Genomic DNA, 17,893 nt, shown 5'->3' on the forward strand with positions numbered 1-17,893 from the left:
TTGCAGCCTGCCACAAATACACTTGAGGGAACTGCCTTCTTTTGCTGAAGAAAGATGGGCAATATTAACTCTGAATTGTTGGATCACCTTTAAATACATATAAAGGCCAGATAGTTGATAATTATGTTACTAATCTTTGGACTCCTTACAAAATGAAATTACTGCTGCTGGTGCCATGATTTGAAATGGATCACCATGTGGAAGTCACCATGGTGAAATGGGTGCTGTGACTTCATTTTATCTTTGAAAATGGTGCCATTGGGTCGCGCCTGTTCCCAGTGTGAATCCAGCCAGGATGGCCTATCCTGCCATCAGCACTGAAGCAGAACTCCCCATCCCATTGTATTGTATTGTAAGTTCTTTGAGGAAGTGACTGTCTCTTACTATGGTTATAAAGTACCTAGCACCTTTGGGCCTCAAACCCTTACTGGAGCATGTGGGCCCTTCTGCAATACAAATAATGAAACAATAACAATAGTAACATATGGTGTTAACTGCAGACATCTTTGTACTTGCTACCAGTTAAGTCATCTTTACTCTGAGATCAGTCCACAACCCCAAAGCCAGGGTTGGCCTGGGCAATCCATGCAATGGGACTACAGAGATCCTTGCTGTTCCAGAGGCAGGAAAGCCATACATAGTCACAACCTGCAACCAGTGTTCTCCTTCCATGGGCCCATATTACTAATAACTCTGAGTTGTGGCAGAGCTGATCCTCCTAATTGTCCCCCATCCACACACATAGAACATTTCTCCTTGATTGGAAAGGGGCCATTTGGCACCACCTCATGGCTTTTCAGTCTATATATGGTATCATCCCCAGAGGGAGTGGAGACCCTCACAAACAGGTGATAGGGAGACGGTATGTAATTTCTTAAAAAAGGCTGTAGACAGGCGAGGCACATGCATGGTATATGTTCAGAGCTGAGGAGACCCAACAGGAAGGGAGAAAGCTGGATTGCTTCTTCTTGTGCTGACAACAACAAGGGCCAGCCCTTGCCTAAATCATAATGTCATTTTGTGGTCAGCTTCTAGAAGGGAATTATTTTGTGATCAGCTTTCCCTTCCCTGTGCTCATAAGAGATGCAGTAGCAGCCCCTGCACTGTCCTGTGTACAGGAATTGTAGCAGAGCTGAAGCTGGCATAAGGAGAGCGGGAGGGGCAAGGGTGAGGCCTGTCACAGGGTACACACACGTACTAGCCAGCAGAACTAGCTCTTTCAAGAGGAGAGTGTATGCTGCATGTCCCAAAATAATGTTGCAGTGGATGCATCCCTGATCCATGCCAGAGAGTGTACGTGATACCTCCTGGAGCGCTCCGTATGCCGATATGGCTCCTCTACTCTGCTCCCATTGCACGCCTGCATCTTAATGGCACACTCTGGTCCTTTTTTTGTGGCAACTCTTTTAAAAGGTGCTTCCCAAGTCAAATTCTGATTAAGCCAATATTTTATTTTCAATGAAGTATGAAACACCAAGGGAAAATTCTCCTCCCATTTTAGCATATTTCCTCCCCCATGTTACAGATGTTGTAACATTTCCAGGGCAGGAGGGAGGAGATGGTGGAAATGTAACAATAATACTGTTGATGAACTAAGCTTTTAACTGTGAATTGGGGTCAGAGTTCTCTCTAAGAGTAAAAAGATCAAGAAGATTTAAAGCTAAACTTTTTTTAAATAAACTCAGATTTGGTGTGTATAGTTTACATTTTAGAAGCATCTTATTTAAATGCTACTAACTATGTTTAAGCTCAGCAGCCTGATGAGCATTACTGAGGTCACACTTAAGTCTTCCTAAGAATTAAACATTAACTGATGTAAATCTAAAAGCTGGTTTTAGATTCAGATACATTTAAATAAAAGCATGCTTTTACAATGATCCGTTAAAAGCACCACATGTTTAGGCTGCAGTCTCTGACGGTGCATTGTCTAAACATTTCTCTATTTCCTTTTGTATATCAGGGAGCTGAGATAGCAGTGGATGAAAATGGGACTCTGGATTTGAGCATGAAAAAGAACCGAAACCAGGACAAGGTTATGCCTCTAATTTCTTCCAACGCAGCACTGTCCACTCCTTCCTCTTCTCCCTTCAAAACAAGCAGCATTCTGGTAAATGCGGCCTTCTATCAGGCTCTCTGTGAACAGGAGGGCTGGGATACGCCAATCAACTATAGCAAGACACATGGCAGGAAAGAGGAAGAGAAAGAGGTATCTTTTCGGCTTGTCAGTTAAAGAAGTTGAAGGACTGACACTACGGCCCCGTTTCAAAAATGGTCTCTAATCTTGGGTGCTTACATGCTCAGCTTGAGACATCATGGCCTCAATGTTCAAAAGTGACTACTGATTTGGAAGAGTCCATTTGATACAGCTTAACTTTGTAGTAATCAGGCCAGCTTTAATAGTGTCTCTAATAGAGCACACAAAATCATTCGTCACTTATGAAAATCTTGGCCCAAACACCTGACTTTTAGAAGTGCCGAGCACTTGTACCAACCATTCATTTCCACTGAAATAATGGGTGCATGTAAGTCTCTCAACCTCCATAACCTAAGGCACTGGTTCTCAAACTGCCTGCTGGAATCCCATTTCAATGTGTTTGCGAGGGCCGGCTTCCTGCCTGGGGACCAGGGCTAACGCTTGAGCTCCACCCCAGAATCAAAGCCAAAGCATGAAGGCTTCAGCCCTGCTGGACAGGGCTCAGATTACAGCCCCTTGTCTGGGGCTGAAGGCCTTGGGTTTCAGCTTTCCCCCCACACAGAGCAGTGGGACTCAGACTTCAGTCCTCCCTTCTGGAATAGTGTAATAATTTTTGCTATCAGACAGGGGAACATAGTGTGAAGAAGTTTGAGAACCTCTGACTTAAGGCACCCAAAATTAGAACCCATTTTTAAAAATATAACCCTGCGTTCCAGTAGCTGGAGCATCATGATCTAATTGTGATTCATTTTTGCTCTTTTTAAAAAATGTCAAAGTATAATTTTGAAGTGTAGTGTATTTCTTTCAAGCAACTTTATTACTTTGTGTATTCCAGACATCTCATCATCCTATTGTGAGTCTAGCAGGATGCAAAGGTCCAGATAGAAGTCTGAGATTAAAATTCCAGAAATTCACACTCCCTGATATATTGCTGGAATTAGGGGATTTCAATTGAAATAAACAGCCCCAAAACACAAAAACCTAAATAAATCTCACAAAACTAACTCTCATGATGGGTACAGACAGCTGTCACAATGAGACTCCACAAGATAGGCTGCCAAGTGTTAGGTGGTCATATGATAGCTGTCAAGTCCTGAAGAGCCAAGTGCTAATAATTATCTTGCTTTAAGTGTCTGTCTGTTTTGCCCCCTTCATGTTTTTTTTATTGAATGTTGGCAGCACATTGTCCTTTGGTTTTCTTATTTCTTTTAATTTTTTTTCTGCATGTTTCTCTTGAACTTCACTGCCAGAATAGGATGCAGAGGGGGGTTGGTTAGATTTGTTATCGCGGTGAACGATATGCATAGACAGCTAACTAAATGAAATCTTGGTAATTAACAAAGATGGGCCTGAGCTGCAGAGTTCTGTTTTAGCCCCAAGCTTTCCTATAGCTCAGGCATGTACATTTGTACATGTTTTAGTATTAGTTTTAGTTCAGGGACAAATATATGGCCATCCCATTTGTATTTGTATGCAGTAAAATCATAACACCTCAGCACTGGGTTTTTATAGCCATGGGTTTTTTTATCTAAATTATCATGATTGGTGAACTTTAATAAACATATTCAGTAAGGATAAAGCCATTCCAAGCTGAGGATGTGGATTCACCCCTATTATTTCAAAATGCCTGGAAGGAAAGGGGTATCAGTCAATTGAACAGAAAACTCTCAGAATAGGTTCAGGCAGCTGCCGAGATGAGACTCCACAAGACAGGCTGTCAAGGGTTTAGGTGATCAGACAGTAGCTGTCATGTCCTTGAGAGCCAAGTACGGCGACCCTCACTGTGCTGGTGCTTATCTGTAACCCAGGGTTAAGAGTCTGGAAAGGCAATTTTTATTTCGAAGAGACAGAGATTGCAGAGTGGCTTAGATCGTGTGTCCTATTGTAAGCAAGGGGATCAGATTCTTCCCTGCAATATGGCCACTTTGTGCTGCATTGCCAGCAGGTATGTCCAGCCTGGAGAGCACTGTCTCCCTGCCAGGGAATGCGCTGGTACTGCAGACCTGGCATCGAGACTCTCATGCCACTCCTCCTCCCTGCTGCCAGCAAAGCATAGAAAAGGGATTGTGGCTAGAGGGAAAGGGGCATGGCTAGAATTCGGCCAATTGTGATGTGAGGATGGGCCCTATGCACAGTATCAGCAGCATTGGTGATATCGCTGAGGAGGCCACAAAGTTGAGCATAAAGCCATCTTTGCACCCCTCCACCTGAATGGATTGCATTGTGTAAAATGTGTTCCTCGTCAGGGCTCTGGACCAAGACCTCTGCTCTGAGCACTTCTGCTCCCAGAGAACATTGACACGTCCAGCAGTCAGAGGGCCAATGGCTCTGTTTTGCAAAGCAAAGCCTGGCAGTCATCCCCATGCAAAGCAAATGAATGATAATATCTATTTCTAATTCATTGTTATCTGGTTCATATGCACAACAGTTGCTTAATTTTGGTGGTAATTTCCAGAAAATATTGTCTCTCTTTCTTTCAGCAAAATAGCCTGTCCAGATGCCCCCTAAAAAAAAAATCCTGAATTTGGAAAAAGCTCAAAATTTCTCTAAAAAGGAAAGCACCGAGAAATAACCAGAGCTGTCAGTTTAGTTCAACTGTCAGTTCTCCAAAGATTTAAGGGCTTAAAAATGTTAAAAGTGCCAGATGCTATTATCTGTTATTCATGTTATCATTATGTTCTGGTCTTTGCTGAAATCAATATAAACTTCCATCTGTACATTAATGGAACTTCATTGCTCGCTTGCTTTCTTTGGTGCCCGTCCGTGAATACACACACACACACACACACATACATCCCCCCCCCCCACACACACACACACTTTGTAGAATATGGACCTATTATACTGGTTCTGATTTCTTAAGTCTGATGTACTTTAGAATGCTAATAACATTTTATTCTAACTCAGCTGTCTTGAAATAGAAAAAGTAAATTGTACTCTGCACATAATTAGCTGAGACAAGTAGCCACCCATTCTCTCTTAACATAAGTGCAAAAGAGGGATGGGTAGTGACTGGGGGGCGTTTCCTTGACCCATGCTATGAAGCATTTATGTCACACACAAAAAGACTAAATCCACTAGAGAACTGCACAGTGTAGGTACCGGTACCTGATCTACATGCTCAGCCTATGAATGTGAAGCCAAGGAAGGAATTCACTGCTCCGACTTGCAATAGTAGCTTACAGCTGCTAATGCAGCATATGGACAGAACTATCTACTCAGGCACCAATGAACATGTGTTTATTGCCAGTGGATCTGCATGGTCAAAGACCAGCTGGCCATGAACATAGCTAGTTTGCCTCTTCCAGCCTCCCCTGGCATCCTAGAAGCTTCACTGTCTTTCTGCATGGCCCCTTTGTATCAGGCCTCCCTTCTAGCTACTACAGCAATATTTAACTTCTCCAGCCCCCAGAATTTCATGCTGCTTGAATAATGACAGTATTTCCCAAACTCTAACAGAAAATTATCAGTTTAAATGTTTGTCTCTATCCTTCCTCAGAACTATACTATAGAATATCAACAGGAAAAGGCAGATCCTTTATTACCCCCTGAATTAGCACCTTTTTCATGTTATATGCTACCCTTTAAAACACGTCTTTCTTTTGCACTTCGTCATAGGCTGTTGCAGTGCTGACGTGCTGTTAGTAAGAGTCAACAGTTTGCCCTTGAAAAGTAGATAAGGAAAAGTGGTCAGAGTAAAGGGCAGAGATCAAGTTGAGTGAAATGCTGATCAGTTTGAAATCAACAGCAAAACTCTGATATTTAGGCTTTTGAACAATATTTTTTAAATTTCCTGATTTTCAAATGTTGCTTTTTAATGTTAGCTCCAAATTGTATTTACCTTCAGAGGTTTAGGTTTTTATATTTTCTTTTTAATTATTTTTAATGAATAGTTATATCAATTAAAATTTAACAGAAGTAAAGTAATAGATAATTACACTTTTAAGATTGTCTTTATCTGAAATTTTCCTTTAGGAAAAAAATCCCTAAAGTCTAAAATATGAATTGACTTTCCTCCATTTAAAAGTATTAACAATTACCATGAAAAAGTGTGTAGAAAAAATGAACAAAAACAGGTATTCTCTATGTTAGTTATAGTACCATATGAAGAGATTCCTAAACACATGGGCTGTGTCTAGACTGCATCCCTTTTCCGTAAAAGGGATGCAAATTAGACACATCGCAATTGCAAATGAAGCGGGGATTTAAATCTCCCCCGCTTCATTTGCATAAACATGGCTGCCGCTTTTTTCCGACTAGGAGGTTTGCCAGAAAAAAGCGCCAGTCTAGACACGGATCTTTCGGAAAATAAAGCCTTTTCTGAAAGATCCCTTATTCCTCTTAAAATAAGGAATAAGGGATCTTTTGGAAAAGGCTTTTTTTTCCAAAAGATCCTCATCTAGACTGGCGCTTTTTTCCGGCAAAGCTCTGAGCCGGAAAAAAGCGACAGCCATTTTTATGCAAATGAAGTGGGGGGGGATTTAAATCCTCGCTTCATTAGCAATTTCGCTGTGTCTAATTTGCATCCCTTTTACGGAAAAGGGATGCAGTCTAGACACAGCCATGCAGTTGTAAAAATTGGCAGTTGTTGATTTATCAAGAATATCACAAAGTTTATATGTGTTTATGTATAACCAGAGTTATAGACAATAGTTAGCCAGCACGAGAAAGCAGAAGGAAGTCATGTACGGAACCAGCTACAAATTGGCATAGGTGAGCTGCCAAAACTGTGAAATATATGGAAGTGTTATAAGAAGCAATTCTCCCATGAGGTAGAGGCTCAAAGGTGCTGGAACTCTTGATACAGGGATGCAGCCACACCCCTGGCATGAAGTGGTTTCCATTATACACAGTGTTTACAGCTGGGTTCAATGGCTCTCAGCACTTCCACTATGCAACTTGTTCTAGCAGCCCAGCAGAAGCTTCATTTGCAGTCCACATTCACTCATATTCTTGCTGCTCCCTTTGCTCTGTGCCTATCAGTTCCACAAAAGTCCCTGACCCTGTGGTTCTCTCCAGTCCTGGAGATCCTCTAAGTGACAATTTTCCATGTTCACATATTTCTAATGAATCTCTCACAAATGAACTACTTAACCAAAAAATGTCAAAGCCAATAGTCCTCAATGACGAGAACACAATCTTGAACTTTCCAGACCAAGTCATTTTGAGGCAATGACATTTGAAAAACAGAAGTCTTCAGAGAGTGAAATTGTAATGTGCATTCAATATTTCAGATTTTCAAAATGCTTTTTCAATTGAGGGACTACCATGGCTCCGTAACATCCCTTAAGCAACTAAACAACAGATGGTAACATTTAAATTTATATCTACAAATGAAGAGGCCAGGTTAGAATTAAAGACCCATTCCTACGGTTGTGCTGTCCAAGAAAATTGCAAAGAGTATTTGTGATTTTTTTTTTTTCATAACAAGACTCTACTATATGGATAAGATTAAAACATCACCCCATAACTCTCAGGGGGTATGTCTACACTACCCCGCTAGTTCAAACTAGCGGGGTAATGTAGGCATACCGCACTTGGAAATGAAGCCCGGGATTTGAATTTCCCGGGCTTCATTTGCATAAGCGGGGCGCCGCCATTTTTAAAACCCCGCTGGTTCGAACCCCGTGCAGCACGGCTACACGGGGCACGAACTAGGTAGTTCGAACTAGGCTTCCTAGTTCGAACTACCGTTACTCCTCGTGGAGTTTTGCATTTACATCTCCTGGATTGCAGCTGAATGATTTATTTGTACACGGCACAGGTTGAACCTCTGTAATCCAGGACTCCCTGATCCGGCAACATCTATTATCTGGCATGACCATGGGTGTTCCAGGACCAGAGTCCCGGTGGAGGGCTGGTAGCTGGACTCCCCGCTGCTGGGCTGCCTAGTGCATTGCAAGTGGGCAGCTAGTCACAACCCAGTGGAGCTGCCCAGCAGGGCTGGGTGCTCAGCACACTACAATGGGGCAACTCAGTGGGGACAGGATCCCAGTGGGCAGGGAGCTGGGCTGTCCAGAATAACCAGGAAGGAGATGGGGGGGGACCAGAAGGACAGCAAGGCTGGTAGCAAGGGGGAGTTGGGCAGGAGGCTAGTGGCTGATGCAGGGCAAGGGGGAGCCAGAAATGACCTCCCCTCCTCCAGCAAAATCTCTCATCCCAGGCCAGTCAGGCCCCAAGTGTGCCAGATCAGGGAGGTCCAACCTGTACAATCATATTTATGTGTACAGAATACAATAGCACCGTGATTTATTTGCAGAAGAAAGTTAGAGTAACCTCTCCCTTAGAAAATTATGAGTTCTGTAACTCAAAATGTTCAGTAATTTTCTAGACAATTTTTTAGTACTGTCTCCCTTCTTTTCTCTATGGATTTTTCTTTTGTTTGCATTGTTATTTTCCAAATGTAATCCCTGTTTACTCAGGTCAGAACTTCAAGACCCTGGTGGCCTCCAGACCTCTAGGAATTATTTCACAACTCACTGCAGAAGGAAAACATCTCTCCCTCAATATATAAAAATAAGACATATTCCTCTTTTATCATATATCCACCTCTGCTGAAAGCTTAGATCATTTTGCTTGTATGTTCTTCAAGAAATGTTTTTCTCCCCACAAAATCAAAGGATTGGTTGATTATAAGAAAGACCATGAAGAGAAAAAACACCCTTTGTGACATTTTTGTCTGATATTCCAGAAAGATCCATTGAGCTCCCCAGAAAACCTGGAGGAAAAAAAGTATCCAGGAGATGTCTCCATACCGAGTCCAAAACCCAAGCTCCATGTGAGAGATCTCAAAAAGGAACTCATCACGTGAGTCACAAAATGTTGTTTTCCTTTTTCCTCCTCTGCGGAGACCAAGGATACTGAGCACAGCAGAATGCCTATAGTCGGTTGCTTTGTAGGAATGCTGCAGGGGAATTCTGCACCCACTGCTTCCTACACAGGAGTGTTCCACTGTGGCTCCTTCAGGCTAGGTAATAGTGAGGTATATAGCCAAGGCAAGTCAGCAGAGGTCTGTAGACCTGGCTGGCAGATTCATGACTGTATAGCTTTACTGTCTGACCCCATCTCTCAGGAACTGAGGTAATAAAATGGCAGCAGCCACTATTACGCACATGGATTGTATTAATGGTTTCAGAGTGGCAGTTTTGGGACTCCTCTTACTGATTGGGAAAACAGGTTTTATTCCCTTCCATCCTCCAGGAAGACCCCCGCCGTGATTTTGTGTAGGAATCCAGAACAGGATTTAAAAGATGGAGAGCAGGTAAAAAAAATATAGACCACAAAGACAAACAACTCACTAAGGACTCAATCCTGCCTATCTGCAGAGAATCATGGGCAAACTCAGAAAAGATTAATAGCTAAAGGCAATGAGAGTAATGATGACTATGTCAGAATAGCATATAGATGTCACCATGGGTGTAGTTCTAAGATGCATGCTGTCCTTCTATAGGATCATGGAAAATTAGCATCCATACACATATATTACATTATGCATGGGAGTAATACAGCCTGAAGATAAATTCAACTGCTTTTCGTTAAAGGATCGTTCCAAGGAAACCTTAGCTGTTTCTTTAATTTTTCGTAAAAAAAAGGAGTTAAGACTTGCTAAATGCTGGTGCTGAATGTAAGAAACATGGGGGGAAAACCCTCCATTAAGTAGAATTGTCCCCAGGTACATTCTGTATCCTCCAGATGCTGAACAACAAAATGTGATTGATGAATGGGCAAAATGTTTTAAAGCAAAATAGAAAAAGTCTCTTGTGCAGGAAATAACAATTAACTGTCGTTCTACCCAAATCCTCAACATACAGGAGTGATTCTCTTCTCACTTACATTAATGTAACTCAGCAGAAGCTCCACTGAAGCCCTTGAAGTTAAAACAGTGTAAAATTCAGTGAGTGGAAATTCAGGCCCAGAGTCCCCTTCATTATTTGCAAGATGGCCTGTGTCCTAGAGCTGGACCCACAAATGAATGGGGGTGGTCTGCCGTAGAGTCATTTCCTGTCTGCATGTCCTTGTTGTTAGTATTTGTAATGCAGTAACCACAGATGCTGCACTGTACTGAACATAGATGAAGAAACAGTCCTTGTTCAAGGTGGTTAGAGTATAAACAAACTGTTCCCTTACTGGCACAAGCTGAACTATACTATGTCTCATTTTTATTTAAAAAAATAGATTTAAAATAGGAAATTGAAGCAGCTTTTGGGCATTAACATAAACTAAGCCAGTTTGTTATCTGATAAAGTGACACAGTTTTGGAAACATATAGAATAACACAGAAGGGTCACTTGGCTCTCTCCTTTTTAAAACAATAAAAATCAAAACCAACTGTGGCTTATACAGATTTGTTTCAAGTAGCAGGGAACAGAGCAGTATCTGTGCTGATTAAGAAAGTTGTTTAATAACTTAGTTTGATCAGTATGAGAAGAATTAGATTTGAGACCTTCCAAACAAGCGGATTATTTAAAATGATTAACTAGAGGTCATGTTTTTCACTGATCTGTTTACATGTATAATGCCAGTAGCCAGTTTGCATACTCAAACCAAGAGTTTCAGAAATGACTAGTGATTTTGGGTGCCCAGCTTGAAAATCCCCAGAGGAGCCTTGTTTTCAGAAAAAGCCGATTACCTACCTTCTGGAAGGGCCTCTTTCAGCTGTCCCTTGTTGGACACCCAGGACCACTAATCATGTCTTAAAATCCTGGCTACGCTCCTTGAAAAATCTTTGGATTCACATCAAAACATTGTCAACATCTAAAACATTTTTTGAAATCCATACACTGCTCTGTCTCTAATTTAATATTCACCTGGGACTCAGTATACATATTTCATTTCTGTTTTTCTCTCTATCTCCCAACTCTGGTAGGCGCCTCAAGACAAAAGCAGTCTGCACCACTTATTGATAATAGTCCATAGTACATCAGTGCAGACCCATTCACAGCTGAACTCCATGACATCAACCCTTGTCCTGCTATTTGCTTTGCAGACTCAGTGGCACTGAGTCAGAGAGAGACAATCACTGTCTCTGGAAATTACGGTTCCTACGGGAAAGCTCTGTAGAGTGATTCTTTCACCTCTTGTAGTGCAATCTGCATACTGGCTGCTCACCATATTGTATCTGCAATTGCAGGTCATGACCTAAGAGGCCTCTGGCTTGAGTTTATTTTGCCTCTTTTAAAACAACAAACAACAACAACAAACAGTTGTGAATTTATTAAAAACACTAATGTCTTTCCTTTTATGATGTCTATTACTTGGGGGTATGGGCGGATTTCCAAATGTCAATAAAAACATTTTCCTTCTTTTCATAATAATTGGGTGTCCTTTCTTCACCATATTATCAGATTACTCAAAAGAATTGCATCCAGTTTTAAAACATAGGCATGGCAAAGTGTAGCTACAATGCACCAGTCCAGACAATTAAACAGCATTTTAATATATTGGATAAAGAATTGATAGGTGACACTGGAGGCAGTATTAACTGTGAGCCCACTGTGCCTAAAGCTAAGTGAGTACATCTGGACAAGTGGCTCCAGCATGCTAAGTTCTTATAATGGTATAGGCACTTGAAAAAAAATTATCTATACATGGAGGATGATTTCCAATTGCCCCAGTAGGTCATTCCAGAAACTGGAAATAGTTAGGCCATAGAAATGTCATGTCCATACACGTCCTGCAAATCTGAGGCCGATTGGGGGCTCCTCTACACTGGAGGAGCACATTTGGCTGCTTTGAGACCCTGATAGAGCAACAATGAATAAGCTCCTCAACACCTGATTTGCAGGTACTTTAAAGATCCGTTATACTGCTTCAACAGCTTTAAGAGACTTAAAATGTGTGTGCACATACTTCATCCACACTCCACCCATTTTGCTTTAGACTTGCTAGAGCAGTATATAGGGATATAAGGATAAATGAGAACCGTGCCTCGATGAGTAAGACTTGGTCTGTACAACACAGTCAGGTCAATGTTAGCTGCCTTGCATTGACCTAAGTGTGGAAGTGTCTTCACTTAAATATGTCTCCTGCCAACACAAGGAGAAAAGTGGGTGCACATACACACAAGCAATTAAATAACTATGGCATCTGTATGCTGGCATAAATTAGGTTGTCATAATTTTGTAGTATAGCCTCTAACTCAGATTTATTTACTCCTTTGGAGTAATTGTTTAGTGCTTCTCCACCTACACTAATCATGTAATTTATGACACCCCTCCCACCGCCCTTTCCCCCGCCACCCTTATTGGGGCCATAAGCAAAGATTGAACTCAAGAGGTAGCATTGAAATACCCACCTATATAATTTGAGCTAAATACATTAGCTGGTAAGAGCAGTGGGATGTTGGGAGAGAAGTGGCACAATTTTGTCAGTATGCTACATATACACCATCATTTAGATGAATACCTAAATTAACTGCATACACATCAGGATAAAAAGCACTGAACGTAAGACAGGAAGCAGTAGGCTTAAGTTGCAGCAAGGGAGGGTTTAGGATGAACAATTAAAAAATACTTCCTAACTGTCAGGGTGGTTAAACACTGGAATAAATTACGTAGGGAGGTTGAGTGATCTCCATGATCATCAGTGGTTCTTAACCTTACTGCAGCCTGCACCCTTTTGGTTCTCAAAATATGTTCTCGCAACCCTTATTAAAAATAATTGAAGTAGGTCAGTTTTAAACCTTAGATATATCATAAAAATCTGGCATGTATCACACCCCCAGAAAGGGCATTTTACACCCCCAGGGGAGTGCACCCCAGATTAAGAACCACTGATCTAGATGGTGCTTGATTCTGCCATGAGGGCAGGGGACTGGCCATGATGACCTCTCAAGGTTCCTTCCAATTCTAGTATTCTATGATTGTAGTCATTGATGAATTTAGCACAGAAGCTTCCCGGGGAATTGAACCAGGTCACTCCAGACTGCAGTCAGATGAATGGTCTGTTGTGTCTGGAAGTCACAATGACACTTACTTACATTAGTGGAAGTCTTTAAATCAGCACTGAATGTCTTTCTGAAAGATATGTTCTAACTCAGCCAGAAGTTATGGGCATGAAGCAGGCTTTACTGGTAGAGATTCTGTGGCCTACTCTTATGCAGCCTTAAATGTTCATAATGGTACTTTCTGAACTTAAAAATCTATGAATTGTCATAAAAATAGATGATAGTAATTAAACTACCCAGACTGAACCATGATCTTTGGCAACTGCAAAAATCTATGCAAATCATTTGGTGGTTTCAGCTAGCCCAGAGTTACATAAAATTGTTTTGGTTCACATGGGTTATGAAACTTTGCATAGCTACGGTGTGTTCTAACCACACATGCTTAGATTGGAAGTGGTACTACCATCATGATAACATTACTTTTAGATAATGTCAAATGTAGTTGCTGTACAACTGGTATGTGGTAGGTTGTTTAGCAATGAGGGATGAGCTGTATTTACATAATTTGGAAACAGTCTTAACTCTCACTGCACTTTTTATACACAGCTGCCCAACTCCAGGATGTGATGGCAGTGGTCATGTAACAGGAAACTATGCATCACACCGCAGGTGAGAAAAGACAGAAATGCATAACAGGAAGTAGAGCTGCTTTATGTACAGTTAGCTTCAAATATTTTTATGTTTAACACTATTGGCCAATTCATATTCAGCAAATTAATGTACCCAGCAAACTTTTTTTTTTCTTGTGGTATATCCATTCAAGTATTTTTAGCTGTTTGAAAACATCTCATTGTGATTATTTGTTAGGCAAGTCTGTATGAATTAGCAGAGATTCATTAGATAAGTCAGATGGTACCGTCTGTGTGTCCTTAAGTGGATGAGTGTGCAAACACTACGGGCATGAATACAGACTTTAAAATGGATTTCCATAAACTTTAGTGCATGTAGCTTTGAAGTTCTCAGATTTGCAAATACTTTTTGTGACATGCCCCCTAGTTTCCTCTGTGCAGCCTCTTCCTTTGGGTGTCAGGAGGAGATAGTCAGTGCCTTTCTCCAACAACACAGACTACAACCCTTTGTGCTGGCAATACAAAGTAGCTCCATGCCTATCTGTTCTGGGACCAGACAGAACCCAGCTTTCAGCAAGTAACCTGCTCCTATCCAAAGAATGACTATCCTGAATTGTCTAGCTCTCTTTTTCCAACAGCAACTTGGGGAAGAAGGGAGGAGGGCACGAAACTATTTATTTTCCATAATAAATAAATAACGTCCTTCTAGAAAAATCCTTTTGTTTTAACATACTGAAAAAAATTATGTCTCACATCTGTTTTCCTTAGTGTTTCTGGGTGTCCATTAGCTGACAAGACATTAAAGTCCCTTATGGCTGCCAACTCTCAGGAGCTTAAGTAAGTAATGACAAAAGAAAAAACATGATTGCTGTTCATCTCATATTGGCATGTTTCCCAAACTAATGCAGCTATTTATTAGGTGAGTGAAATGATCTCTGTAAAATAAAGGCCAATTCAACTCTCTGTCCCAAATGTGAAATAATTAAAAGCAAAGCCTTTAAGAAAAGTGGGGTTCACTTTTCCTTGGTTTTCATGTTTTTGCACCTTTTCATTTTCATACACTAGCCTGAACTTGGAGCGGATACTCTGAATGTTGAAAGAGAGGCTGTTCTGATGGTATTACTGAGTCAGCTGGAGCGAGGAAGTACCAAAGTCTTACAAAGAATCTGATCTCACAAAATACCCAGTCTGATTTCTAGATCAAAGAGGTTAGGATAAGTATTCAGACATTTGAAAACCAAAATGAGCCAAGCTTGCAAATCTTCAGTCTTCATCCTCCAGTACTAGATAGATATCCTCGGCTTAATGTCTCTGAGGCAGTCATCAAATCAGATGAATCCATGTGGCATGTTTCTAACCATGAAATGATACGAAAGGGTTTTGTGGGCTCCAGTAGATAGGCAGATGTACAGGGTCTTAAGCAAACCTCAGTAATCTGCACAGCTGGCCATGGGAGTCAGGAGAAAGATTGGCAGCCAATCGCCTAGTTAATGGATAGGTTTTGTCAACAGAAGGAGTGAAGCAAAAGGTTGGTTGGTGCTTTTTAGCTACCTCCGCATCAGAAACTAGGGGTGTGGTTCCCTTGCTTGTGGCGTAGATGTTTGACATGTTTAGAAGCCCTCTTTTTTCTTTGCAATCAGTAAATGGGATCCTGAAGCACGTGACTTGGCACATAGTGGAGGTTTGTGTGGCTGTACATGCTACCCAAGTTCTGAAGATGGTACATTTACACTGCTTTAATGCTGTTTCAAGTATTGCTGGTCAAATCCTGAAAAGCATATGTTTGGCTCAGGGTTTAACTACAAAGTCTGTAAACTTCCCCAAATAAAACAATGACATTTCTAATCATAGCATTCTGAGGCTGCCCTGAATTGTAAAAATACATTGTGTGATTCTAGTCAAGGAAAACCTTCTCTCTAGGAACAGGGCAGCAGGACAAGATGGTTATGTGGGGCAAGAGGTGAAAGTTGTTAAAAAAGCATCAACATTATTGGGGTGCTGACACAACGGCATGATGTTTCAGAATTGGGGTCTGCTGAACTCACACCCCCAAAATTTGGACTTTAGTTTGGTTTGAATAAAACTGTGGCAAGAGTAACAGCAAAAAAGATTTGTGAAAATGGTGCCAATGGTGCTGATTCAGAGCTTTTACTTGCATTCCATTAACTCAGACCTGATTGGGTGTTCAAACAAACAATTGAATTGCCTGTTCTGTATGCAAAACAAGAATAGTCATCTAACAACATAGACACTTTCCCACTACAGCTCATAAGTTTCTTTTGCATAATAAGGAAAGAGAAGCAACAACAGGTGACCTACGTTTCCAGCCACATGCTATAGAATAATGAGTGAGTCATGGAAAATATAGACAAAGTTCACAAACAGCCCATAAGCAGAAATAGGTGCATGAAGTATTCAGTGTTGGACTTCAAGTAACCAGCAAAATAGTAAAACTCAAAATTTATTCCCAGACAATTTGAAAAAGGGTTCAGTAAAATTATTTGCTACATCTAGATCATCCAGCTTCAGGTTTGAGCAAAAAATGTATTTCGCTCTATCCAATTTTAAATAAAACTCTATATTAAAGGCATACTTTTCTACAGGGTTGACTAAGAAAGAAAGAAGGAAAGAGAAAAGAAATCCCAAACCCTGGTCCTGAAAACACACCTGTAGTTACACTAACATCAGTATTTCCTTTTATTTCACAGGGATTTACCCAACCTAAGTTTTTGATCTTGCTAATTCTAGTAACAATAGTAATGAAGCCACAGTAGCAGGCAGCAGCACAACCAGGATTCTGCCGGGGTGCTGGGTACATAGTCTAAGAGGTAGCAGTGCTATGGCAGTGTCAGGGCTATTGTTATTCAAACTGGCTATATCAAAGCTAGTTCGGTTTATCTGCCATGCTGATTGTAGCATAAATAGACCTTTAGATGCACAAGTAATTGCAGGATCAAACATTCAGTGACCATCCTCTTCGTTTAATTGCATATTGTTACACAGCTATATAGGGCATCAAAAAGATGCATAATTTTACAATAATGTTCACACCTAATTCGTAAGAATCAAGTAAAACTTTTGCCTTCTATTTTGGCTCACTATGCCCAAAAGAAAAATGTTTCTGATTTTCATCTAATTGACAGTTTATGTTGAAGGACAGCTTTTTAAAGTGATCACTTCAGTCAGATTGAAGATATTTAAAATTAGAGGATTATTGGCATATAGATTACTACAGAAAAGGTCTAGTACAGAATACCTTATCTAGTGCCCAAGATGGTAAAGGTTCACAAAATTCAAGGCCAGCAGGAATCTTTGTGATCATCTAGCTTGACCTCCCATATAACAAAACCCTGGAATTTCACCCAAGAATTTCTACATGGAGCCTGTAATTTCTGTTTGAGCTACAGTATGCCTTTTAGAAAACTATCTAGTTTTATTTTATAAATTTCAAGTGATCAAAAATTATCTGAGTCCTTTGGTCAGTTGTTCCAATGGTTAATTACCACTATAAGGTAGTTCTTTATCACTCCTTAAACCCACTTGATCCCTTAACTATAATAGTTTAAATATTGATGCAGTAAAATATAGAATAATACACGATACCTTTAAAAGTGAATTTACAACTATTTAGTTAGGTGTTTATTGTAGTAGCCCAGTATGCCAGTACTTAGCTCACCCATCTACAATGCAACCAGCACAGGTAGGAATTTAAGACATGTACAGAATTATTGAACAATGTGAATTTCCAGAGTGGATAAGTATAAGGTTACGTGGCACTGCTGTCTCTGTAATTCTGATACTCTGGAAAAACCATAATATTCAAAGGCCTTGAGAGAGGCTTAGCTCTAGTACTCAAACCTGTGTAAAAATGCACGAAATGCTGGCACAGAATCTGAAGGTAAATGTGTTCCTTATGCTGGTAGTGCTGCTTTGTGTGCCTAGGTGTATTTCCTCTTTCTCAATGTTTAAAAGGAACACTCCTGGCAAAAGAGAAAATCCCTTCAAATAGGTATAAGATTAATTTTGAACCTAAATATCTGCCACTCAACCAGCAAGTGCCTGATCCAAAACCAATTATAGTCAATAAAAGACTCTCACTGACTTCAATAGTCTTTAGATCAGGCCCCACATTCTTTGGCACGAGCAACATGCCTATTCAATCTGAGCACCAGTGAGAAAGTATGG

The 17,893-nt window shown here is 40.7% G+C and overlaps 1 protein-coding gene and 1 long non-coding RNA gene across 2 annotated transcripts in view; one reads left to right on the top strand and one right to left on the bottom strand.

The window, feature by feature from the left end:
* ST18 (ST18 C2H2C-type zinc finger transcription factor) overlaps positions 1-17,893 on the top strand; it is a 216,468-nt gene that overhangs the window by 183,277 nt on the left and 15,298 nt on the right. Inside the window, exons 12-15 of the mRNA XM_075920711.1 lie at positions 1,961-2,206; positions 8,886-9,001; positions 13,686-13,748; positions 14,477-14,545. Coding sequence (XP_075776826.1) covers positions 1,961-2,206; positions 8,886-9,001; positions 13,686-13,748; positions 14,477-14,545 — 494 coding nt within the window. The remainder of the gene's footprint in view (positions 1-1,960; positions 2,207-8,885; positions 9,002-13,685; positions 13,749-14,476; positions 14,546-17,893) is intronic.
* Positions 1-17,893, bottom strand: part of LOC112547091 (uncharacterized) — a 139,548-nt gene that overhangs the window by 73,518 nt on the left and 48,137 nt on the right. The window lies entirely within an intron of this gene.

Source organism: Pelodiscus sinensis, chromosome 2 (genome assembly GCF_049634645.1).
Source record: "Pelodiscus sinensis isolate JC-2024 chromosome 2, ASM4963464v1, whole genome shotgun sequence".
NCBI lineage: Eukaryota > Metazoa > Chordata > Testudines > Trionychidae > Pelodiscus > Pelodiscus sinensis.